This window comes from Globicephala melas, chromosome 5 (assembly GCF_963455315.2).
Source record: "Globicephala melas chromosome 5, mGloMel1.2, whole genome shotgun sequence".
Classification (NCBI taxonomy): Eukaryota; Metazoa; Chordata; class Mammalia; order Artiodactyla; family Delphinidae; genus Globicephala; species Globicephala melas.
The window spans coordinates 20,068,349-20,095,665 of NC_083318.1; the positions used below are offsets into that span (position 1 = coordinate 20,068,349).

At 37.8% G+C, this 27,317-nt stretch overlaps 1 protein-coding gene across 1 annotated transcript; it reads left to right on the forward strand.

Annotated features, from left to right (window-relative positions):
• On the forward strand, positions 1-23,629 carry QRFPR (pyroglutamylated RFamide peptide receptor). The gene is given in 3 exon segments (XM_060299453.1): positions 1-337; positions 19,442-19,566; positions 23,384-23,629. Coding segments are annotated over 3 exon segments (708 nt in total).
• The last annotated feature ends 3,688 nt before the right edge of the window (positions 23,630-27,317 follow it).

The window sequence follows — 27,317 nt, forward strand, 5'->3', positions numbered from 1 at the left end:
ATGCAGTAGCTCAACATCACCCCGGAGCAGTTCTCCCGGCTGCTGCGGGACTACAACCCGACACGGGCGCAGTTCATCGCGCTGTACGGGCTGCGGCCGCTGGTCTACACCCCGCAGCTGCCTGGGCGCGCCAAGCTGGCCTTCGTGCTCACCGGCGTGCTCATCTTCGTCCTGGCGCTCTTTGGCAACGCGCTGGTGGTCTACGTGGTGACCCTCAGCGAGGCCATGCGCACCGTCACCAACATCTTCACCTGCTCCTTGGCGCTCAGCGACCTGCCCATCTCCTTCTGCATCCTGGTCACTATGCTCGAGAACATCTTCAACAACTGGTTGGGGGGTGAGTCCGCGCGCTTTCCTTCTCCCCTAATCCCCAGCCTTCCAGGGGACCCCCTCCACAACACACACTCTACTCTTCTGACTTTCTTCCATTTTTCTCTTTACCAAATGAATCCAGTACCCTTTCTTAGAATTTCCTCACCTGCCCTCACTTGGAGATAAGTTTTTGCTCCTTTTGATTCCGTTCCAGCATTTTTCTCCGTGTCGCTTAGAGACACAAGTTAGGGAAATGCTTAGGAGAGTCTCACCGCAGTGGGGTGGGAAGTGGCACCAGTTAGTTCAGCTCCCTTTTCCATAATTACCAAGACTTTTTCCTATTTTTAAAATAAAAGTAAGATAAAATAATTCAAATAATAAAAACCCCAACATCCCCTCATTCCTCTAACCTCCAGCCTCACTCCCCAGTTGCCCGTGGGGCTTCCAGACAGGTATTTGTACTGCAAGTATATATATGGACTTAAAACTTTAAAACAAATATAATGCATTGCAGGAAAAAAAATCTAGTCCTTCTTTTTAAAAAATACATGAACAGAGTCACACTTGGAGAAGGGACACAGAAAATATATGCCCTCTTGACTGATAAAGGAAGAGAGATTAATTTCTCTTCCTTAGAATGGGAGCAGAAATGGCAGAGAACCATTTGGAGCCATCGTTGGGAGCAGTGTGTGGGGAAAAATAAGACACTGCACTTCTCCAAATGATGCAGTCTTTCCAAAGAGACATGACTAGAGAGCGTGTTTTGTAACCCATAAATAGTAGTGGGTTGTATTCTCATCAGTGCTTATGGAGTGCCTTGGGGACGAGGAAACATTGATTGTACCTGTGTTTTCATGGGTGGATGTACTCTTGTGACCATCTCAAAATTCATAGAAAGTGATTGGAAATATAGGGAGAATGTGAGAGAAATGAATCATTGTGCTCTCAAACTCTGCTATTTCCACCCCTTCCTTAGCTAATTCCTTTTATTCTCATGGCGGGTGTTTCTTTCATCCTACCATTACCAACTTGAGATCCTCAATTTAAGTCCCTGGCATTACTTTTTTTCATTAATTTGCACCGGGTTTATTGTTAGTGGATCAGGTTGCTAAAATCTTTGATTCCCATCCCATCTATGATATATATATTTCCCCCAATACACTAAACATTAGAGTACATAGTATTAGCTTGAAAGTGACACATAATGCAGAGTCGTAAACTGACTTATGGATTATTGACTTTTTTATGCACTCTGATGAAATCATTATACTTGGGCATTTTAAAGATGCCCAGTGCAACTAACGCCACAGAACTAATGGAAAAACTTTTGACCAGTACACATGGCTTATTTTTTGAGAAAAAGGCACAGGAGCGTTCCCTTTAATTAAAGTAACTCTGTACATGTCCCCCTTTTTTTTCTCTTCTTGGAAAAAGGTATATAGCAAAAAAAAAAATTTGTTTAAAAAAGGAAGAACTGGGGGAAAAAAGCACCCACATTTTTCTATTATTGTCAGAAACTCTTGACTTACAGATGTTACTGACAGATGGGAAGCTGACTATATGAGAATGGGATGTGATTATCTTCCACTGAAAACCTGAAGGAAATCTAACAGAAAAACAATTCTTAAGTGAGAGGCATAAGCGCCAAAATAATATACTGAGCTATTTGGTTTTGGCATGGCTTTTATACATCTTTTCAACATGCTTCAATTCTAGGTAGTGGCAATGTAGAATGTTGTCAGCAATGAAGTTCCTGATGTAAAGAGGTAAATAAGAAAGGGCTGCTTCACTGGTAACTAGAAGATATCTTATTCTGGGACAAATAGTACTTGTTCCTTTTAATTTGAAATTCTGTGGAGGGAGGAGAGGCTGCTGCTTGGCTAAAACAGTTCCTCCAGCACAAGTCATTAGGTCAAGTGGTCATAGGACCTGCTTGTGGCCCAGTTACCTTGGTAACAAAAATATTTGAGCTAGGAAATAATGATTTCTAGGAGCAAAACAGAATGTCTTCAATAAATTGTGTACTTTTCTTTCTATTTAGAGTCTAGGCCATGGGCCCACGGCATGAGCATCACCTGGAACCTTGTTAGAAATGCAGTCTCAGTCCCCATTCCAGACCTATTGAATCAGAATCTGCATTTTAACAAAATTCCCTATGTGGTCCAAATTCACAAGGAAGTTTGAGATTCATTGGTCTCTAATACACCATTGCTGTGTTCCACTTTGGGGACAGGTTATTTTGACCAATGGTAATAGGCCACCACTGAGCACTTTTCGTTAGCAAGTAGACAGGCTAAATATTTCTCTCTGATTGTTATACCATGGAGGCCGTTACTACAATAACGAGGACTTTTCCCATTAGAGCTTATTTTTCCAAGTCATAATTATACCAAGGAGGGTGTGGAATTTAATACACAATCAACTTTACTTGTCTGCCTGATTTGTTGATGACCAAAATCCAGCTGAACCAAATTAAATGGGTAAACATTTCCTCAAAGTAAATAAGCTATTATGAAGCTGTTTACTCCAGTTTCCAGAAATTACAATTTTCCTTAATAAATCTCTAGGTTATTGGGTGTTTTTTCTCCTTTCTGTAGCCTATACCTGCATTTTCAGAGTGAAATCTATGGGATGTAATTGACAAAGTACATTCTTTGCATAGACTTTGATATAATATTTTTCATTTGTTTATTTATTCATTCCTTTACTGATTCAACTATTTATTGAATGACTAATATATGCTAGTCGTTATGCTGAACTCAAATACAAGGGTGAATAGTACACAATATATGTCGTGTAAAGATTTTGAGGAAAGACAGCAGTTTTTCTGGAGAATGTGAGTAGTTCTGTATGCCTGGAGTTTAGCATTCAAAGGGGAAGTGGTGAGAGATGAAGCTGGAGAGAAAAGAAGAGAAATCATGAAGAGCCTTCTAGTGCTATGTTAAGGAGTTTGAATTTTATTCTGAAGCAGATGCATCACTAATCTGAAGCAACAAATTTTTCAAACTAGGAGTTGCAACCTATTAATTAGTCATGAGTCATTGGGTGAGTCAGGATTAGCAATTTTTAAAAAAATGATATATATTAGAATAGAGAATTTCAGAGAGCATTTACATAGTAAAAGTTTGGTTGTGTGTGTATATATATGTATATACATATATGTATCTCCACATGCAATAAGAAATATCTTTAAATTACGTGTGTGTGTGTGTGTGTGTGTGTGTGTGTGTGTGTGTGTGTGTAATGTAAAGGTATTTCCTATTGTGGATCATGGTTAAAACCACTAGTATAAAGGGAGTCAAGTTAGAGCAAGTATGGTTGACCATAAGCAAATTAAACCCATCAGAATTCATCAGCCATGGTTATGTTCCATTGCTACCCTGTGGCAGTACTTTGTTACAGCCAACTCTCTGAATTCGATTACTAAAGTGGTGGAATTGATGATGCAATTTTAAGGAACACAGATAATTAAAAAATTGATTTACCTGTGGTTGGTTGCTAATAAAGCAGAAGTTTTTATTCATCTTGGAATGTGTGGGTGTGGATGAGACTGTGACAAAGGCAGACTGTTTAGATGAGATTATACAAAAAGATGCAAGTCATGGCGAGTGGAAGAACAGCTATACACATGATTTTTGCCTAGGGCCACCTAGCCCTCTGACTATTTTTATTATTGCAGTAAAATCAGAGCTGTTCTTGAAAAATATATGGTGTAGTCTCTCAGAATAATATATTTTAATCCTCGAACTGTGTTAAGTGTAGAGATTACAAAATTGTAGGAGACCCACTACTCAAATAAATTTTAGAAAAATGTTATCCCGACAAGATTTGCAAAGTGGTGTTCAGAAAAACAGGGTGGGAAGGAAGCAGGGAAATGTGAAAGATAAAGAGATGAGATGTAGAAAAGAAGGAAAACAGTGATAATCAGCTGTCTTCCAAGTCATAATATAGAGACAGGTAGAGAATAGAATTATACTAATTTGGCAAGTAGAAACGTAATTTAAAAGAAATAGGATTTATGCTTCCAAACCATTGAATACCCTAAATACTTACTTATTTTGTAAGGCCTCTTCTCCACACTAATTATGGAAAACCTGTGGTTTGGGGACTGTTTTTCACAGTGGCTGAGAGCATAGACTCTGGAGCCATCATTTTATGGGATATAGGAACAACCTTGGGTAAGTTGCTTTATTTCTCATCTCTTTCTACAGATGGAGGTCATAACAATACATATTTTATGGTGTTGCTGCCAAGCAGATTTTATGAATTTATGAAGTTAATGCTGATTATAACACAGTAAATGGTAAAAAGTGTTCTAGATTGGAAGTTAGTCTTTTAACTTTGAACATTATCATCATTGTGGCTCAGTCAGGACAAAGGACACTTCTGGCAGGTATAAGGCATAAACAGGGACAAAAGAAAAGAGAGAACAGAGGAGAGCAGAGATAGACTTTCATGATGCTGCAGAACCACAGAAGTCAATGAGAGCAGCTCAGGGGAAGAGATGAAAGATAAACATAGTTATTAGTCAGGGTTCTCCCGGGAAAGAGAACCAATAGTATGTGTGTATATGTATGATGTGCTGTGAAGAATTGGCTTACACAATTATGGAGGCTGAGAAGTCCCACAATCTGTTGTCTGCAAACTGGAGACCCCAGAAAGCAGGTGGCAGTGGTCGTTCAAAAGCCTGAGAGTCAAAGAACCAACGTTGTAGATTCCAGTCTGAGTCTGAAGGCCTGAAAACTAGGGGCCTCAAGGACTGAAGAAGATCAGTTTCTCAGCTCAAAGCAGTCAGGCAGAGAACAAATTCCCACCTTCCTCCACCCTTTTGTTCTATTTGGGCTCTCAACAGATTAGGTGATGCCCACCCACACTGGGAAGGGCCATCTGCTTTACTCAGTTCACGGATTCAAATACTAATCTCCTCTGGAAACACCCTTACAGACACAACCAGAAGTAATGTTTAACCAGACATCTGGGCACCCCATTATCAATACAAGTTGACACATAAAATTAGCTATCACAGAGTATTGAGTAGTGTTCCCTGTGCTATACAGTAGGTCCATGTGGGGTGATGGGATGTTAACTACATTTATTGTGGTAATCATTTTGTAATATATACTTGTATCAAGTCATATTTTATACCTTAAACTAATACAAGGTTGTATGTCAATTATACCTCAATACAACTGGAAAAAAGAAGAAAAAAATTAACTATCATAAGAAGTCATATCTAAAACACAAACTTTCTTTTACAACTAGTCTGTTCAGGAATAGTGTTTTAGATACACAGAGAGAAAGAACAGAGAAGAAGAAAACAAAACCAAAAAATAAAAGAAGTCATAAAACATATATAGATTGGCATTCTTTTTAGCTATCATTTTTTTGAACATAATTAGGTATCCAATGGTGTGCTAGAGCTAATTTGTACCAACTCATGATAACCAACTGTGTGTACATCTATTCCAGGCTCCACACTTATTGATATCCTTTTGGTAGTTTGGGATTGGCCATGGTGACCATATTTATACCAGGGAAATTAGCAAATAATTAATGATCAGAAACTTTTTTTTTAACCTGGGGAGCTGGTTGTTAACATTTATTAGCACACCACTGCTTGTATCCCTTGTAATGTACAAGATAATCAATCATCAACATTCTAGGTATTACTCACCACCATTGCTTTAATGTATATTGTCATTTTCTCAACCAACTTTAATCCAGCATTTTACTTTTGTTTTTTTAAACTTTATCCTTGTATGCATTCAAACAGAATTTCTTGGAATACTGCTTTGTAATTATACATTTATTTGTGGGATATTGTTTAACTCCTGCTCTCCTTCCGTGAAGAACAGCTGGGAGTGTTTATGTTTTGTCTCGGTCTATAGTCAGAGCCTTCAGTAGTATATGATCCATAGGTGAGCCAATGAACAAATGAATGAATGAGAAGACAGACTATAGCATGAAAAATTAGTGTGATAGACTAAGATATCCTCCTAAGCCCTCCCCAAGCCCCCACAGTTGGAAGCAATGTTAGAAAGTAGACCCTGAAGAGAAGGCTCACTCTCAAATCCATTCTCTCACCCAGTGGTTCTCAAACTTTGCTGCATATTAAAATTACCTGGGTACTTTTTAAAACCCTAAGGCCCCACTCACTCCCCACAATTCAGAATCTCTCAGAGTGAGATCTAGGTATCAATTTCCTTTAAAGATCCTCAGCTTATTACAACATGTAGCCAGGTTTGAGAACCAGTGCTTTCTAGGGCTTGGAATCTGGGGTAGGTCTTGGAATTCCCAGTGTACACATTTCTGTTGTTGGGAAGGGTGTCTGAATATCCACCTAGGAGTAACTGCTGAGAATTGTAACTGATGGTTACTGCTTCCATCTTCAGATATGACTGGCCTAAAGTTTTAGTTATAGCTTGAAACAAGCAAACAAAAATTCCCATTTCACCTTCTCCATCTTGTAAAAAACGTTTGTAGATTTCTCTCTCTTTCATCTTCCATCCTACAACTCTCTCTCATTCTTGCTTTTGTGCTCTCTTTTGGGATCTCAGGTTCATAGCGTTGAGTTAATAATATGATATTATTATCATTCTGGACAATAACCTTCTCTTGTTTTATTATGTTTATATTCTTTTTTTCCCTTAAATCCCCATTCCCTGCTATAATTCATCTCCCCCTGAAAAGGTGGCTACAATAATGTGTTTGATATGTACCTTTAAATTTGTTTGTATTCTTCTTACATATGTTGCATAAATATGCGTTGTTACTTTGCTCAGTGCTGTTTCCAACATCTTTCCATGTTGCTGTGTTTATCTAATGCTTTTATTTTTAACAGATAATTTATGTATTTAGAGTCTACCTTTGTATGTGATACAAGATAGGCAGATTGGTTTATTTTTCTCCATGTAGAGAGCTAGTCTTTTTTACACTTCCTATAAACAACTTATAATTTCTCCCTTGATTTGTGGTGCCATTTCAATTATAAATCCATTTCCCATCTTCTTTTCTGTCTATTTTGAAACATTGATTAGTTGTCTAAGTCCACACCAGTGCTATAGTGTTTATTGCAAAGGCTTTTTTAGCATATCTAAATATTGCATTGGGAAAGTCCCCCATTTCTTTGACCTTCTCTTTCAGAGTTGATTTAGTTATGTATGGACCTTTAGTTTTCCATAAGCATTTAAAAATAAGTTTGTCCCCCTGGAATTTTGATTGATATTGTATTCAATTTATCTGCTGTTTTGGAGATAATTGACATTTTAATGATAAGTCACTGTGCAATATTGTCATGTTAATCCTATGTGATAAGACAGAACAGTGGTCCTTCAAAGATGTCCATAACCTAATCCTTACAACCTCTGACTATGTTGCTTTACATGGCAAAAGAGATTTTGCTGATGTGACTAAGTTAAGGATCTAGAGATGGGGAGACCATCCTGTATTATCTGGCTGGACCCTATTAATCGCAAGCGTACTTACAAAGGGAGTCAGGAGTGTCAGGAGCAGAGATGGAGATGTGGCAACCGTGCCAGAAGTCAGAGTGACGCAGGGCCTTGAGCTAAGGAAGGCAGGCAGTCTCTGGAAACTGGAAAAGGCCAGGAAACAGATTCTTCTCTAGAGCCTTCAGAAGGAATGCAGCTCTGCAGGCCCATTTTAAACACCTGACTTCCAGAACTATAAGATATAAATGTGTGTTCTTTTGAACCACTAAGATTGTAGTAATTTGTTAGAGCAGCAGTAGAGAACTAATACAATCACCTCTTACACATAGAATGACTCTGTTTAATTAGGTCTTGTTGGATGTTATTCCTTCCAGACAGAAACCTGGTGTGTTAACGTATTGGGTGGGCATGTTCTTCAGGGGAGGTTAGGATACTTCTTAGCTCTAGGAGTTGGATTTCATTAATGTAGGTCAATATTTTAAATTTCATTCTCCTTGTCGATGAGTTTTAAAATGGGCATGCAGCCCATTTTGGCCATAGAGTCTGAGGTTTTCCTCACTTTCATAAAGGGACTGAGAAAAGCGTATATTTTCCTTTCGAATCCTAAGAACAAAAGCATGCTGAGGAGGACGAAGTAATCCAAAGGAGAGAATGCCAATCCATGCTGAAATCATTCAGCTGTAGAATTTACTGCCCCATTATTGCTCTACCTCTGGAATCACTTTTATATGAAATAGTACATTTCCCTTATTGTTTCAGCCAGTTGAGCTGAATTTTCTTTTATTTGCAGTCCAAAACATCTAACTAATATATAGAACAAACAAATACAAAGAAAATAAAAATTATGTATTCCAAATCCAGAGGTAATTATGATGAGAATTTTAGTGTGTTACTAAAATTAGTAACATTTAGTAGTTAGTTTTCTCCTGAATATATTTTTAGCAAAATAGAAACCCTTTAGTGTTTGAGTGTATGTGTGTGTACATGTATATATCACTTGTTTACTGCTTGTTTCAGTTAGTTTTCATTTTAAAACGTCCATTGAAAGATGATTTAATAATTTACATTATATTGACATATATTTTATTTAGCCATCCCGCTATTTTTGGCATTAGTTTACACTAATTTGAGGTTATTTTATGTTTGGTGAGCAACTGAGTACATAAATTACATGAATAGTTAAAAATTTTTATTAAGCATTTCTGGGGAAGAACACTTTATAATGCATTTTGTTGCCTGATAACCTTCACATTCAAGAATTTTTTCCTAATGGCTAACCTGACCTTCTCCATTTCTTTCCTTGTATACAAAAAAAAAAAAGAAAAGAAAGAAAAATCCCTCCTATATTAGTTGACAGTGAGTTATTTTAAGAGTTTTAGCACAATGAAACCACCTTGTTTCTGCTTTATTACCCTAATGTTTAACCTGGGCTTATTTTACTCTATTATTTGAAAGTCTAATTATTGCCATTAGTGGAAAGTAAAAAAAACAATTCAGTTACTTTTCTAAAATGGTATTTGTAGCTATTAGAGTAATGAAAATAGGAAGAGAAATACCAGAAGAGACATAATTTTACTTTGGTGAACTTGTTTTCTGACACAAATATGCACCCAGAAGGTTCTTCTTGTAAAGTAGTTGAAGGAAGCACTCTGAGCAGAACTACAGTTAGTATCAGCTTGGCTCCACAAAGAAAAACCTCAGGGTCTCGCAATTTGTATGGCCCCTTGTGGAGGGCCACTCATCCTAAATCAAAATCTTTCTGAGGACAGCTCCAGCCCATGTACACAGAGAAGCCAGAAGTCTTTCACGTTGCCCCATTCTTAAATATGTAAAGGCAATCAAGGATTGTTAGGCAGTTGAAGAAAGTTTGCAGAATAAAAGGGAATACAAACAAACAGATAAATGAAACTAGCATAAATGGGTGATTTATAGATTTCTTTAGAAAAAATTCTAAGTGGTATTTTCATATCTATGGACATATTCTGAAGAATGTCTCCTCATTTGATATTTTCATAGTGGAATTCCTATTGGTTTTTAGTCTCAAACTTCTACAATAAATGTATCATTCAATACAACACTTTTTAAGATGATTTTACATAAGAAAAATGTATGTCCCAAAACTTAAGAAAACATTTTAAACCAAATGATTTATCTATAAATAAAAATTATCCTGCTATATTCCAAATACATTTGGTAGAACATCAAAATCACAAATAGATATTTTGAAAAGCATGCCTAGTGTTCACAATGGGATGTGTGTACTGAATGTTGCTGACACTAAGAGAAGCATCACATCATTTTACACATTCTTTGCGACTGAACCATTCTTTGCAATTGTTACTCTTGAAAAGAAGAGTAGCTTTGCAAAGAGGTCAATGAAAAAGATGTTGAAGAATTATTTAAATGCATGATGAGAAATTAGCAAGTACTAAAGTTGTTCAGGATATCAGTCTGAAAAAGTTAATCACAGTGATAACCAGAAGGTATTCAATTAAACCACTAGACATTGCTTGCTGAAAATTATTTGTGGGCTCTGCTGATACAATGATAATCATTATCTTTGAACTTGGTGGAGATATTACTGCCAGATATCTCTTATATCACCATGCAAATACTTCTATAAACATACTACAGGAGAGTAAGTAAAGCTTTATTCTGTAGTGTTTCATCCTAAAGAGTCAACTACATCCCCTGAAGATTCTTTCAGGAGTCCCTACCTGAGCACAAAAGTGATTAAAAAAAAAACAAAACTGAAAGTTTCTGAGTTTTATAGTTTGCCTGAAATTGCACCTTTGCAAGCCAACTTACTCATGATATCACTTTCCACAGCCAGTGACAATGATTACATTTCAGCCCTCCTCGCCTTTCAACTTTCTTCAAGTTTCCAGTCTGTTCCTTTCTTCATGGGTATCAGGTCATCCAAGGTAATTGTCCTGTTTTTGTTGCAAATTATATTTGAAATTTTCTAACATATTTATTAATTTCTGTGTGCTGGTTGCTATGCCTTGTTGGAAAAAATTATTCATGATGCACCATGAAAATGCTGCATACAGAGCAACATGCACACAAACCATTTGATAAAAACCATTCTTGTTCTGGAAATTGGGAGCAATATTTTATACATTTTACATACTAAATGATGACTTAACTATATTTTAGTTACACTTCAGGAATTCTGTTGGGAGTTTGATTTGGCATTTTAAATAACGGGGAATAGGCTACTAGTGCACATTTTCACACAGAATGTCTCATTTTCATGAATGAGTTACTAATGGTAAGTGGGAGATGTCTTCATTTAAGAAGATATTGACTTCATAAATCAAGAGTAAGCATCTCTGAAAAGGAACATTTGAGAATAAGAAAAAGTTCTTAAAAGTGAAAATATGATTGCTGAACTTATATATAAATTATAAGAGCTAGAAGATAAAGAGAAGAAGATCTCTGTAATGTGGACCAAAAAAGACAAAGAGAATTTATAAAGCAAAAAATATGTATAAACAAAAGATAGAAACATGAGGGATACAGCCAGGAATTCCAAAATCTGATTAATAAGAGTTCCACCAAAAAAATGCACAAAACACAGAGATAAAACACAGAGATAAGAGAGTCAGAGGCCTCCAAATTCAAAAGGCACACAAAGAGCAAAAGAATAAAAAATGGTCTAGGCTTCAACTCATATCCCCATAACATTTCAGAAGTACAATTACAAAGAGATCAATAAAAGCTTCCAAATAGTAAACCAGGATACTCATAAGAGAGCAAAAATCAGTCGGACGGTATAGATGTGTTAGCACCAAAAGTGGATGCTAGAGGTCAACAAGGCAAGATCTTCAAGATTCCAAAGGAAGATAATGTTGAATTTAAAGTCAAATTATAGCCACTTTCAGATAAGCAAGAACTTAAGGAGCTTACTTTAAACTCATTAATTTGAAGAACTTACTTGAAAAAGATTCATGCAAAACAAGGGTGAAATACAAGAAATAAGAAGCCATGAAATAAAAGGAACAGTGGAGAAGGAATCCATTCTAAATGAATTTCAAGAACATGGCTATAGAACAATCTTTAAATAAATAAATAAACACAGTCATCAAACTTAGAAGTCAGTAGTCTTCCAGAAGAAAGTCTTAAAAGAACAAATACTAGAATTGATTCCAAGTTGTGTATATGTTATGTGAAAAGTTGAGATGTAATAGTAAAAATAATGATGATGATGATGATTACGGCAGCAATAAATGTAGCTAACACTCATGACTGCACTTTCACATAGTGCCAGGCTCTGTCCTAAACACATGGCATTTATGATTTCATTTAATCCTCCAAGAGTCCTATGAGACAAGTATTGTTTCATCATCTACATTTTATAGATAAGAAACCCCAAGACACAGTGAAGTAAGGTAATTGTCTCTAGGTCACACTATTAACTAGTGGTTAACCCAAGATCCAAACCCAGGCAGTCTATTCCAGAGCTTATACTCTAAACTGCTATACTGTGTTGAAGAAGGTACCTGTTTCTTCTTCAAACTGGAAAAAAAAGAAATGCAAATTAAAACTCTAGGAAAAATTAAATAAATGAAAATACTCTACAAAAGGTCATGGCCCGGATACAAAGCACATTAAAATATGGCACACTTTAGAGCAATGAGTAAATTCACAAGGATCATTACTATAAATTCAGAGAAAGAGAAATGTATTTTGAACATGTATATTGGTTTTGTAGTTATAATGTTTAAGTAGTCATAATAATGAAAATGCTGCTTATAGTTTTAATCTTTTATAATTAAAATGTAGGCCAAGTACAGAAGACTTAACATGGCAATGGAACAGAATGCAAAGCTATCAGTCTTGATAAAGTAAATATAAAGGTATAGCTGAAAGAAGTTGGAAGGAAGAAGAGAGGAAGAAAAGGAGGAAGGAGGTGACATGAGGAGGTGAGGTATCATCATCTTACAAAGTGAGGGACAAGATAAACTGTTGGAAGCTGATAGACCAAGGAAAAGGGTGTTAAGTATATTACTTTATGAGTCAAAGATAGAGGAAACCACGTGCAAGAATTTAGTAACACACTTCTCTAAAGCTTTTCAATTGAAGAAATTGTTATAACTATAAGAAAACTAAAAGATGTGGGGAGAAGCAGAGGTGGGAGGTAATAAAAATGAACTAAAAGCCTATCTATCCGAGAAGAAAGTCAATATAGACCATCTAAAATCAGTAAATCAAGAATATAAAGCAACCTGTTTAGCAATGTGATGGTACCTGGCAGAAGAACTAAACACAAGTAGATGTCGGGGAGTAGGACAGCAGGTGAGAGGGGGTGGGCAGAGACCCATTCTTTTTTTATCGTAGCCCTTCCGATTCTGAATGATTTGCTCATAATTCTTTGATTAAAAAGACATTTTTAAAAGGAAGAGACAAATTAAATTTGTAACTGAAAAGCTGCCCCCCCCCAAAACATCTCCTAGCCAGATGGTTTCACTGGAGAGTGCTGCCAAACACTTAAAGAAGAATTAACACTACTTTTACACAAACTCTTCCAGAAAATAGAAGAGAAGGGAACACTTCCTAAACCACTTCATGAGGCCATTTTTACTCTGACAAAGTAGACAAAGACAGTACAATAAAAAGAAAACTGCAAACCAACTGCAGTCTCTCAACTGCAAACTTAGACATAAAAATTCTCAGTGTATTAGCAGACGGAATCCAACAATGTATAAAAAGGATTACACACATGATCAAGTGGGATTTATCCTAGGTATGTAAGTCTGGCTCCATATTCAGATATCAATGTAAAGGCTTCCCTGGTGGCGCAGTGGTTGAGAGTCCGCCTGCCGATGCAGGGGACACGGGTTCGTGTCCCAGTCCCGGAAGATCCCACATGCCGTGGAGCGGCTGGGCCCGTGAGCCATGGCCGCTGAGCCTGCGCGTCTGGAGCCTGTGCTCCGCAACGGGAGAGGCCACAACAGTGAGAGGCTCGCGTACCGCAAAAAAAAAAAAAAAAAAAAATCAATGTAATCCACCAGAGCAACAAGCTAAAGAAGAAAACTCATATCATAGCAATTGACACACAAATAACATTTGACAAAATCCAACACCCATTCATGATAAAAGTTCTCAGTAAGTTAGTAATAGAGAGAAACTTTCTCAGCTTTATAAAGAGCATGTACAAAAACCTACAGCTAACATCATATTTAATGGTGAAAGACAGTGCTTTTTTTCTCAAATTGGGAACAGAGCATGGATGTCTGCTCTCACCACTCTTATGTAGCATAGTGCTTGAAGTTCAAGCCACTGCAAGGAGGCAAAGAAAAGAAATAAAAGATATAAAGTTTGGAAAGGAAAAAGAAAACTACCTCTATTTGCAGAAGACATTATTTTCTACATAGAAAATCCCAAGAATCTACAAAATCTCCTAGAATAAGTGAATTCAGCAAAGTCAAAGTATATAAGATCAACACACAAAACTCAGTGGTATTTTTATATTAACAAGTAACGTGCAGAAAATGAAATGAAAAATACCATACTACTTATAATCACTCCAAAGAAAGTGAAATACTTAGGTATACAGTAAACAAAACATAGTTTTCAGTTCTGTGCGCTGAAAATTACAAAATGCAGATGAAGAAAATCAAAGAATACATAAAGAAATGGTGAGACACTGTGTTAATGGATTGGAAGTCTCAATATATTAAAGATGTCTGTTCTCCCAAAATTGATCAATAGGTTTAATGTAATTCCTATCAAAATCCCAGCAAGGATTTTTGAAGACATAGACAAGCTTATTCAAAACTTTTTAATAGGCACAGGGCCTAAAATAGCTAAAATAATCTTGACAAAGAAGAAGTGGGAGGAATTCCTCTGCCTGATATCAAAGCTTCTATGTAGATAAAGTAATCAAAACAGTGTGGTATTGCCAGAGGGATAAACACAGATGAATGAAGCAGAATAGAGAATTTAGAAATAGATCTGCACAATATGCTCAAAGGATTTTTGACAAAGGTGTGATTCAATGGAGGAAGGATTGCCTGTTCCACAAATAGTGCTGGAGCAATTGACATTTATAGGTGAAAATAAGCAAACAAAACAAACAAAAACTTAAATCTCACCCTTTATACAAAAATTTATTCAAACTGGATTGTAGACTTAAAAGTAAATGTAAAGCTATGCAACTTTGGGGAAAAAGCATAGAAAATTATCAGGGCTGAGCACAGAATTCTTAGAGTCCTTAACTGACACCAAAAGCTCAATGCATAAAAGGAAAAATTGATAATTTGGACCTCATCAAAATTAAACACTTGCTCTGTTAAAGCCCATGTAGAGAGATGAAAAGACCAGCTACGGACAGGGAGAAAATATGTACAAAGTATATATCTGACAAAAAACTAGTATCTATCAATAGAATATATAAACTCTCAAAACTCAGCAGCGCAAAGACAAACAGTCCAATTAGAAAATGGACAAATCACATGAAGAGAAATTTCATCAAAGAGGATATACAGATGGGAAACGAACACATGAAAAGATGTTCAGCATTGTTAGAAATCAGGAAAATGAAAACTGAAACCATGATATCAATACACATCTATCAGAATGGCTAAAAGAAAATATAGTGACAACACAATGTTGGCAAGGATGTGGAGAAACTGGATCACTTATACATTGCCAGCAGGAATATCAAATGACACAGCCGTTCTGGAAAATAATGTCGCAATTTCTTATAAAACTAAATATGCAATTACCATGCAGCCAGGGGATTCCATTCTTGCGTATTTATCCCAGAAAAATTAAAAGTTTTGTTCACACCCAAACCTATATGTGAATATTCATAACTGCTTTTTCGGTAATAGTCAAAAACTGGAATACCCCACATGGTCTTCAGTGGATGAATGATTAACCAAACTGTGGTACATATATTCTGTGGAGTATTAGTCAGCAATACAAAGGAACAAACTTGATAAATGCAACAACTTGGATGCATGTCCAGGGGACTCTGCTAAAAGAAAAGAGCCAGGCTGTAGGCGCACGGGCTTCAGTAGTTGTGGCACATGGGCTCAGTAGTTGTGGAGCATGGGCTTAGTTGCTCCATGGCATGTGGGATCTTCCCAGATCAGGGATGGAGTCCGTGTCCCCTGCAATGGCAGGCAGATTCTTAACCACTGCACCACCAGGGAAGCCACTGTAATGAGAAGCCTGCGCACCACATGAAGAGTAGCCCCTGCTCGCCGCAACTAGAGAAAGCCCGCACCCAGCAATGAAGACACAATGCAGCCAAAAATAAATTAATTAATTAATTTAAAAAAAAGAAAAGAGCCTATCCCAAAAGATTATTTAGTATATTGCTCAATTTATATGCCATTTTTGAAATGAGAAAATTTTAGAAATGGAAAACAGACTAGTGGTTGCCAGTGGTTAGGGGCAGGGAGGGGCAGAGGTGGGAGGGGCATATGAGTGTGGTTATAAAAGGGCAACAGGAGGGGCTTTTGTGGTGTTGGAAGTGTTCAGTATCTTGGCTGTGATAGCAGGTACTTGAACCTATTAATAAAATCTATAGAACACACGCACACTGAGATGAGTACAGGTAAAGTTGGAAAACCTGAATAAAATCAGTGGATTGTATTAACGTCAATATCTTGGTTGTGATAGTTTACTGTAGTTTTACAAAATGTTACCATTGGGGGAAACTGGGCAAAGTATACAAGGGATCTTTCTGTATTATTTCTTACAACTGCATGTGAATCTATAATTATCTCATAAAATTTTCAATTGATAAAGAGAAAGAAAAAATGAGAGGTCAGGAGGGTATAGCCTTCATGAATGGGATTTGTCTTCTTGTAAAAGAGATGCCACAGAGCTCTCTCTCGCCCTTTCTGCCAAGTGAGAATACAGTGAGAAGTCTGCAACCCGGAAGAGGGTCCTCACCAAACCATGCTGGCACTCTGATCTCGGGCTTCCAACTCCCAGAACCGTGAGAAATAAATCTCTGTTGTTTATAAGTCACCCCATCCACGGCACATTGTTATAGCAGCCCAAATGGACATGCCTCCTCTCAGAGCCAGCTGGGCAGCTTCCATCTCCTTCCCTAAGTCTAACAAGAATTCTGGAGAAAAATGGCTCATCTTCTTTGCTGTCAGTTTCCTCTTGCAGTCTCTCTATTGAGTCTTCTTCTTGGCACTTGGAAACTGTAAGAATCTTCTCCCTGTCCCTCCACTCTGCAGGAGTTAAGGTTCCTTCTGGCAATGAGCTAAGCCAACTGGACTCAATTCCTCCAGAATTTCTACTAAAGATTGGAAAAATGATTGGATATGAGATAATACAATAAAATAATGATTGGACTAGAAGAGAATAGATGTGTATAGCAATAAGGAGAGAGAGAGAGGGACAGAGACAGAGACATTGATTTGTGAGCCGTAGTACTATCTTGAATCATTGATTCATAATTACTTTCTATAGGTGGTGTCAGTTCATGTGTATCTTTATCATAAACCTCAATTTCGGATTGAGTCTCAGTTTCTTGAAACCCATGGCAGTACAGTGTTTTCTTTTCTTTGTTTTAATTTTTATTGGAATATAGTTGATTTACAATGTTGTGTTAGTTTCTGCTGTACAGCAAAGTGAATCAGTTATACATATACATATATCCACTATTTTTAGATTCTTTTCCCATATAGGTCATTACAGAGTACTGAGTAGAGTTCCCTGTGCTATACAGTAGGTCCTTATTAGTTATCTATTTTATATATAGTAGCGTGTATACGTCAGTACCAATCTCCCAATTTATCTGTCCCCCCACCTTTCCCTGTGGTAACCATAAGTTTGTTTTCTACATCTGTGACTCTATTTCTGTTAAATAGGTCCATTTGTACCATTTTTTTAGATTCTGTGTATAAGCGATATCATATATTTGTCTTTCTCTGTCTGACTTACTTCACTCAGTATGACAATCTCTAGGTCCATCCATGTTGCCACAAATGGCATTATTTTGTTCTTTTATATGGCTGAGTAATATTCCAGTGTATATATCTCTCCCCCTCTTACCCCGTGGTTACCATAAGTTTGTTTTCTACATCTGTAACTCTATTTCTGTTTTGTAGATAAGTTCATTTGTACCCTTTTTTTTAGATACCACATATAAGTGATATACGATATTTGTCTTCCTCTGACTTACTTCACTCAGTATGACAATCTCTAGGTCCATCCATGCTGCTGCAAATGGCATTATTTTGTTCTTTTTATTTCTATTTTATTTATTTATTTTTTGCAGTACACGGGCCTCTCACTGTTGTGGCCTCTCCTGCTGCGGAGCACAGGCTCCGGACGCGCAGGCTCAGCGGCCATGGCTCACGGGCCCAGCCGCTCCGCGGCATGTGGGATCCTCCTGGACCAGGGCATGAACCCGTGTCCCCTGCATCGGCAGGTGGACTCTCAACCACTGCGCCACCAGGGAAGCCCTGTTCTTTTTTTTTTTTTTTTTTTTTTTTTTTTTTTTGCGGTACGCGGGCCTCTCACTGCTGTGGCCTCTCCCATTGCGGAGCACAGGCTCCGGACGCGCAGGCTCAGCGGCCATGGCTCACGGGCCCAGCCGCTCCGCGGCATGTGGGATCTTCCCAGACCGGGGCACGAACCCGTGTCCCCTGCATCGGCAGGCGGACTCTCAACCACTGCGCCACCAGGGAAGCCCCCTGTTCTTTTTTAATACAGTGTTTTCTTAATGCCTCCACTCAAAATAGAAAGAACAAGCAGTGCTTGAGCTGGGAAATTTTCTTCAAAATCCATGTTGGGGCTCTTGGTTCTGGCCTTTCCCTAATCCATTGAGATTCTCTTTTGTTCCTTTCTCAGGGATGCATCATTAAAGTAATCCTCTCAACAAACTCATGGAAGACAGGAAATTTGGAAAGAGCACGCTGGTTTCTGATGTTACAAGTGTTTGTTTTGTAAACAATAAAATAATGCTCCCATAATTATGCTTAAGATAAATGTGCTTTCAATTTTAAGATGCTGTAGAAGGTTCTCTATATCATGTTTAAGTTATTCATCCATTCAACAAAGAAGCAGTAGGTGCTTGATCCACAGCTACTGAGGGCCAGGAATTTCCCTGGGAATTTTATCTGGGGAAACAAACACAAAAAAATAAATGGCATTGTCTTTGCTCAGAGGAAGTTGAGAAGAAACCAGTAAGGGCAACAAAGGTGCTGCTCTGGAGGGCACATGGAGACAACAGTGGTCAGTTCTATCTGAAAATGGTGGTGGCCTTCAAAGGTTTCCAAAAGAAGATGACTGTTGAGTCAAGTCCTAGAAAATGGGTCCACAGTTCGATAGTGGGGATAGGGTGCCAATCCAGGGTGACAGCATCCAGGCGTGGAGCAGCACAATGTATTCTGGGAAATGGGAACTGAAAGCAACTCTGTAAATTCCTCAGCAGAGGACTCGGGCATGAAGAACACGGGCAGAAATGTCAAAGACAGACAGGCAAGTGAGAGTGCAGAGAACCTCGGGGACCATTTTAAGGCACTTGGGCTTTATCTTTTAGGCACGTTTTAACATTTAAAACGTATTTCAGGAAGACTATTCCAGCAGCAATTTTGAGGGTAGTGAAGGAGTGGAGGTGAGAATGTATGAGGAAACCATTGCACTGCTCCAGGGCACAGGTGATGGGGTGCATTGAACATAAGGAGTCTTTATGGTTAGAGAATTAAGCACAGATGTATTTGGCTTTGCCGAGTTGTATTCTGATGATTTTAACGTTTTTGCACATATGGTCTTGCTGGTGGCAGTCATCATAGGCTCCCCCATGTGGCATGTGCAACGACTTGAGGTAGATTCGGGGCTGGGATTGGTAATCAATCACACTATTGAAATGTCTTCCCTCCCCTCTTAATTATAATCATTTTCCTTCCTGCAAGAGTGTTACAGCAAATTTGTATGATCTCAGTTATTTCACTGGAGGTTTCTCAAGTGAAATAAAATAATTTGCTTTAAGATTTTTTCCTCTGCTTTATCCAGATCTTACATCGTTAAGACTTTAATGTTTAAAATAAAATGTACCAGGGACACATTCTACATTTTCCTGCCAGCGGAACATGCCTTTCCTAGTGTTCTTCAGTGTCTTGTTATGTTTTAAGAGTTCAATGCTCGCTCTAGACTTTTCTTTTATTTTTAAGACACATGAAAAATTTGTAACCTCTTATCTACTTATTGGTTGAGTCTCCTTCGTAAGCCGTTTCTCACCTGCCTGCCTATTCACTGACAAATTGAAATCTGAACTGGAACATGTAAAAGGATGTTCCAACCTCTCTGCTTCCCCAACATCTTTGTCAGATGGGCCCAGGCTTCTGGTGATTCACAGTGAAGGAAGCACCGCACCATTTTTGGTGACCCGGTCTCTCCATTGGGGTGTACTTGAATGCGTCCTGCCTGGAAGATCTAGCGTGGACAGTAGTCATTAAGGACACTAGGGGGTTGCTCACATACCCTCTAAGATAATTTTTTAAACTACGTGTCTTTTGTACCTTTTAAATTGACATAAGCAAATGTGAAACTTTACTGGGCACTCAGTATCCACTGGCAAGGGTATGAAATGAGCCCTCAGGCAAGGGTACATTTAAAAAGCGGCTTGACGTTTGATGCAACTGGTATATTGAATGAGCTGGACTCCACAGGTAAGAGCAGAAGGCAGTTTTATTCTATCCCTTGCCACCTACAAAAATGCAGTCTTTCCAGTCCTCTGATGAAATGTGGTGGATGAAGCCTTGAGTGGGCCCTGTAACTCTTGCAGTCATTCAGAGAATAAAATTCCTCTGGTCACTTTCAGTCATAAGAACAGTGACGGGTCACTGAATAGAGTTAGTTCCCTTATCAAAATGTCTAGTCCAGTGTCACAATCACATAAGTCCATACCCTCAATCAATTCAAAACGTCTCCCTTCCCCCAGTTTGAGCCATTTTTAGGCCTAGAATCCTACAGTATGCAGAGGGGATACTATCCCCTTATTCTGCATATGACCATTTCCCAGGACTGATTCTTTACTTCATGGGTTTCTCACAAATAACAACCCTGAGGCTTCCAACGGCTACTCCCTTTAGCCACCTGCTAGTGAAGACCTTCCAGCTTCCACACACAACTGGACGTGACCAGCTCCTTTCTCTGAGGCTGCCCTTATCTCCAGCAGGGAACCCACACCGATGAAGCCCTTTTATAAATGACCCAACCCAGTTCCCAGGTGGGGTCCATTTCTGACCCATAGAACACAAGGAGATGTGTCCATTTTTTAAATAAAATTATGTTATCATATATATAAATAATTTTATATATAAATATATAAAATTTATATATTTTAAATATATAAATCATTTCATTTGTAGAAAATGCATAAAATCTAATTGGCAAAGCCAGTCCTCTCTGTCACAGATCAGCCAAATCAGATTTGCTTTCTGTCAAGAAAAAGTACGATTTCATTTTGCAAATCAAATAAACGTATGAACATGCTTTCCCACGGCCACCTTCTCATTCCTAAGTCCTATTAGCGAGAGTGCGAGCATACAAAAAGCCTTAATCCCTCAGTTGGATGAAATGAAGCACCACTAACTTCACCATTTCCACTGATGTTCTCTTTGCTTTGCTCTCACTGGCTCTCTCTCCGGAGTGATGTATTTAACTTTCAGGGAATGGAAGCAATGAGGTGGTTAGGTTAAAGTTGCCCCATTACTTCTGCCCCTTCACTGTACAGAAAATGGGAATTCACAACATGTCATCACCTGTCAAAACACCTTTTTTCCAATGCCAAGTTTTCCCCTGAATAGAAATACAGGGAGAAGCACAAAGCCCCGTCATGGATTTATGGTGCCTCGATCAAGGTGGCTTCACTGACATCAAATGGTTTGAACCACGTCTTGCTTTGGTGGGCCCATAGTGAGATTGGGGTTGGGTGAGAGATATGACTTGTGAAAATTGAAGGAAGGGTGATTATGAAAGAGGAACTGAGAATGTAAACTCAGCATGACACTTCAACCCCAGGCATTCTCTTTGGCAGTGGAGTTTTAGAGAAGTATGTGTTTGGAAATAGAAGATCTGAGATTGGTTCCCATGAAACCACCTGAGCGTGCCCTCAGAAGGTCTTTGCTTGTCCCCAGGGGAACGTGCACCTGTTCAGAGACTGTCAGTCTCGCCTTGTGCTTTAGAATGTGTCAATACGTGGCCCCCGTGGTTGTTGGCCCAGTGGGCTCTGCCTACATGGAGTCAGAATGAGTTTCACCATAATATCCTCTTCTCAGAGAGCGTGGATCTTGAAATTATTGTTCAGTAAGTGTTTTCATTCTTAGTTGTATTTGAAAAATAACACCTAGATCAGAACTTGAATTTTCATACTTTTGATAACTATACCAGAAAGCTTGTTTCCCCCATTCAATTGACTTTGAAGATTGGTGAAAATCCTCTGGGAATGGAGGCAGAAATATATCTTAAGACCTAAGTATTCTTCACCTGGAAAGCTCCAGAGTGACTCAAACTACAACAGTTTCCATAAATTCTCTAACTTTAATTCCTATTATCCAGATATGTGACTTTCGAATATGCTTTAAATGTTTGGTTTGTCCCTTATTAGCATTTTCTATTACTATTAATATTTTTTAAACATCTTTATTGGAGTATAATTGCTTTACAATGCTGTGTTAGTTTCTGTATTAATACTGTTATTATTAATTTTTTGAACCCATGAGATCAGTCTGTTAGAAATAGTATTAATAATTAGAAATTGCCTTTCTGTAAAATATATAGCTCAAAGGCTTATAATTTGGTCTGAATATTCATACATTGGCAATAGTTTGAATCCCAGTTTCTCATTCATCTCAGAATCTACAAGCTACCACTTGCCTCTCTGAAATCTTTGCAAGCAACCTGATCATTGCAATCTGAAATAGCAGGAACAAAATACAGACTTGCAGTACGAATTCAATTGGAAGAAGTCTGATGCCATGTCAGAATTGGTCTCTTCAACAACTGAGGGAGCAAAATAATGTAACAGTAAATTAGCTGGCATGCTAGTACAAAGTATTCTTTTCATACATACTTTGGTCATTGTAGTGTTCTTTCTTTCACCCAACTAAAAACTTAACGACTATCGTGTAAAAAGATGAGAAAGATAAAAAAAAGTGAACAGGCTATGGACCTCAATTCCATTTAAAATAAAAAAGAAAATATGAAACTTAAGAATTTAAGCAGTGGAGTGGAAAAAACCCCACACCTCCCAACAAAAGAACAATCAAAATTGTATCTCACTTGAAATATGTACCCACGGTAAATATGTAAGGATCTGAAAAATGCTGCATTACAGTAGTATTTGGCTGCTTTTTGTTCTTTTTTTCTTTCTTTTTTTTTTTTTTTTGTGGTATGCGGGCCTCTCACTGTTGTGGCCTCTCCCGTTGTGGAGCACAGGCTCCGGACGTGCAGGCTCAGCGGCCATGGCTCACGGGCCCAGCCGCTCCGTGGCATGTGGGATCTTCCCAGACCGGGGCACGAACCCGTGTCCCCTGCATCGGCAGGCGGACTCTCAACCACTGCGCCACCAGGGAAGCCCTGCTTTGTGTTCTTTTGATGCTGCCTCTGGCTCTTCTAACTGAATTGTGTTTATTTTAAAGATTAAGTGTAACTTCTTATATGAAAAAGAACACATCTGCTGCTTGGAAGAGTGGACCAGCCCTGGGCACCAGAAAATCTATACTACCTTCATCCTTGTCATCCTCTTCCTCCTGCCTCTTATGGTGATGCTTATCCTGTACAGTAAGATCGGCTATGAACTTTGGATAAAGAAAAGAGTGGGGGATGGCTCAGTGCTTCAAACTATTCATGGAAAAGAAATGTCAAAAATTGCCAGGTCTGTTTAATGGAATATTCACCTCTGTTTAAAATATTTTTAGTTTGATATATATACACAAATATGCATAAAATAGATAACTAATAAGAACCTGCTGTATTAAATATATATATATATATATTTTAATTAGTTGTGCTGGAAGAGACCATTGCCAGAGATCTCAGAATTCCTGGGTAATTTGGTCAAAGTGTCATTTGTAATTCACGTTTAGCACATGGACTGATTTTAAACTTTTGAGATTTTACGTATGGCAGGAAGAAAGGGTGATTACCAGCTCCCAAATCAAAGAGGAAGTCACTGTTATAAATAGTTACTCGGAATTTTAAAAATCGTTATATTTTCTTCTGCATGTCAATATGACGCAGTAGGAATGGCTGTGGCACTCTCCTCTCTCTGCCACTCCTCACCAGCCACGTGATGTGGATAAGTCTCCTTACTCCCAAGGCCCCTGCTTTCCTCATGTGTACCAGGAAGCATGATAATATCCATCCTTACTTCCTCCCACCCAAGGATGATGCTAAAAAATGTGAGATGAGGGGCTTCCCTAGTGGCGCAGTGGTTGAGAGTCCACCTGCCGATGCAGGGGACGCGGGTTCGTGCCCCGGTCCGGGAGGATCCCACATGCCGCGGAGCGGCTGGGCCCGTGAGCCATGGCCGCTGGGCCTGCGCGTCCGGAGCCTGTGCTCCGCAACAGGAGAGACCACAACAGTGAGAGGCTCGCGTACCGCAAAAAAAAAAAAAAAAAAAAAAAGTGAGATGATATGTACGAAAATCCTTTGGAAATGAGAGTATGTTATTTATTTAAAATTATTATTATTGATATATTTTTATTTTTACCTAAAAGCTTTACTTTCTGATCATATTGATTAATAGAAATTTAAAAACACAATTTACTGCTATGATACTCATGGGCCATATGGTTTATTTTATAATCTACACTGAATGGCCATTAAAAACAAAATCTTAGGGGCTTCCCTGGTGGCACAGTGGTTAAGAATCCGCCTGCCAGTGCGGGGGACGCGGGTTCGAGCCCTGGACCGGGAAGGTCCCACATGCTGCGGAGCAGCTAGGCCCGTGCGCCACAACTACTGAGCCTGTGCTCTAGAGCCCACAAGCCACAACTACTGAAGCCAGTGCACCTAGAGCCCGTGCTCCACAACAAGAGAAGCCACTGCAATGAAAAGCCTGAGCACCTCAACGAAGAGTAGCCTGGCTCACAGCAACTAGAGAAAGACCACGCGCAGCAACAAAGAGCCAACACAGCCAAAAATAAATAAATTAAATAAATAAAATTTGAAAAAAAAACCCCAAAATCTTAGAAGTCTAGTGGTTTGATGAAATTTATCATTTCTACAAGTGTACAGCGACCTCTAGTGTTTATATAAAGAACTCCTCCCTCTCGACGTACAGGGTGCTGGACTGTTCAGCACCTTGGGACATACTGCAGATTTAGCTCTCACTTCCTCAGAAGAAAGGACTACTATGCTGAGATAATAAATAATGAATATGACTCGTTGTAAACTTGAAAATGTGTAAATCTCTTGCAGACATTAATCTCCTTTACAGGACTAATGGAGAAAACTCCGTTTCAGTAAGGAAAAACTATTTTTCTTAATGCTTAGCAAAAAGTTTTGCCTTTGCTTTTAAAGGAGACCTGGATTTTTTTTTTATTGCAATGTATTTCACATACCATAAAATTTACCACTTCAAAGTGTGAAATTTAGTAGTTTCCAATATATTCACAAAGTTATGCAATTATTGCCACAAACTAATTTCAGAATATTTTCATGGCCCTGAGTTAAAAATACTGTACTTATTAGCAGTCATTCTCCACTGTGACCTTCTTCCAGCCTCTGGAAACCTCTAATCTATATTCTGTCTCTATAGGTTTGCCTTTTCTGGACATTTCATAAAAATGAAGCCGTACAATATGTGGCCTTTGTGTCTGGTTTCTTTCACATAGTATAATGTTTATAAGTATCATCATGTTGTCACATGTTAGTTCATCCCTTTTTATGGATAAACAATATTCCATTGACTGGATATACCACATCTTGTTTTTCAATTCATCTGTTGATGGACATTCGGGTTTCTTTCTATTATGAATGATGCTGCTATGAACATCCATATATAAGTTTCTGTTTGAACATATATTTTCAATTCTCTTGGATATATATACATAGGATGGAATTGCTGGGTCATAAAGTAACTTTACATTTAACTTTTTGAAGAACTGCCAAACTATCGATATTTTCTACAGTAACTGAACCATTTTACACTCCCACCAACAATGTTCAAGAGTTGTAATTTCTCTATAATTTCACCAGTACATGTTACTTTCTAATTTTTTTTTTATCATAAACACCCTAGTGAGTATGAAGTGGTATTTCCTTGTACTTTTGATTTGCATTTCACTGATGACTAATGATATTGTGCATCTTTTCATATGCTTTTTGTCAACTTGTATATCTCCTTTAGAGAAACGTCTATTCAAATCTTTTGCCCATATTTTACTTAGATTATTTATCTTCTTATTTTTGAGCTGAAGTAATTCATTATATATTCTGGATATAGCTCCTTAACAGATTTATGATTTACAAATCTTCAACTCATTTTGAGGTTGTCTTTTCTCTTTCTTGATAGAGTCCTTTGATAGACAAAAGTCTTTTTTCATTTGATGAAGTCAAATTTATCTGTATTTTCTTGGGTTACTTTGTGTTTTATGTGATAATATTAAAAAAAAATCACCTAATCCAATGTAACAGAATTACATCTAAGTTTTTTTCCAAGAGTTTTAGAGTTTTAGCTCCTACATTTAGATCTTCAATCCATTTTGAGGTATGAGTCCAAATTCCTTCATTTGCATATGGATTGCACATGAAGAAATTGTGCAAGGAATTGTGCAAGGAATTGCACAGTTGTCTCAGTGCCTTTTATTGAAAAGATGATTCTTCTCCCCATTGAATGGATTAAGCACATTGACCAATAATCAACTGACCAGGATGTTTAGATTTACTTCTTGACCCACAATTTTCTTCCATTGATATATGTGTTAATTTTAATGCCCATACCACACTATCTTGATTAATGTAGCTTTGTAATATGTTTTGATATCTGAAAGCATGAACACTCCTACTTTGTTCTTTCTTTTCAAGATTATTTTGGCTATTCTGGGTCCCTTACATTTCCATATAAATTTTAGATTGTTTGTCAATGTCTGTAAAAAATGTAATTGGAATTTTGATGAAGAGTGCATTGAATATGTACATCAACTTGGGTAGTATTGCCATCTTAACAATAGTCTTTCAGGTTCATGAGCGCAGGATGCCTTTCTATTTATTTAATATCTTCCTTAATTTATTTTGTTTTATAGTTTTCAGCATACTATTCTTGTACTTTTTTTACAAAATTTATTCTTAAATATTTTATCCTTTTTGATGTGACTATAAATGAAATTTTTTAAAAATTTCTTTTCTAATTGATCATGGCTGTTGTACAGAAATTCAACTGATTTTTGTATATTGATCTTGCACCCTGCTATCTTGTTGAATTATTAGCTCAAAATATTTTTTGTGGATTCCTAGGACGTTTTATGTATAAGATTGTGTTTTCTGTAAATAGAAGTAGTTTTACTTTTTCATTTCCCATCTAGATGACTTTTCTTTTTCTTGTCTAATTGTCTTGGCTAGAACCTCTAG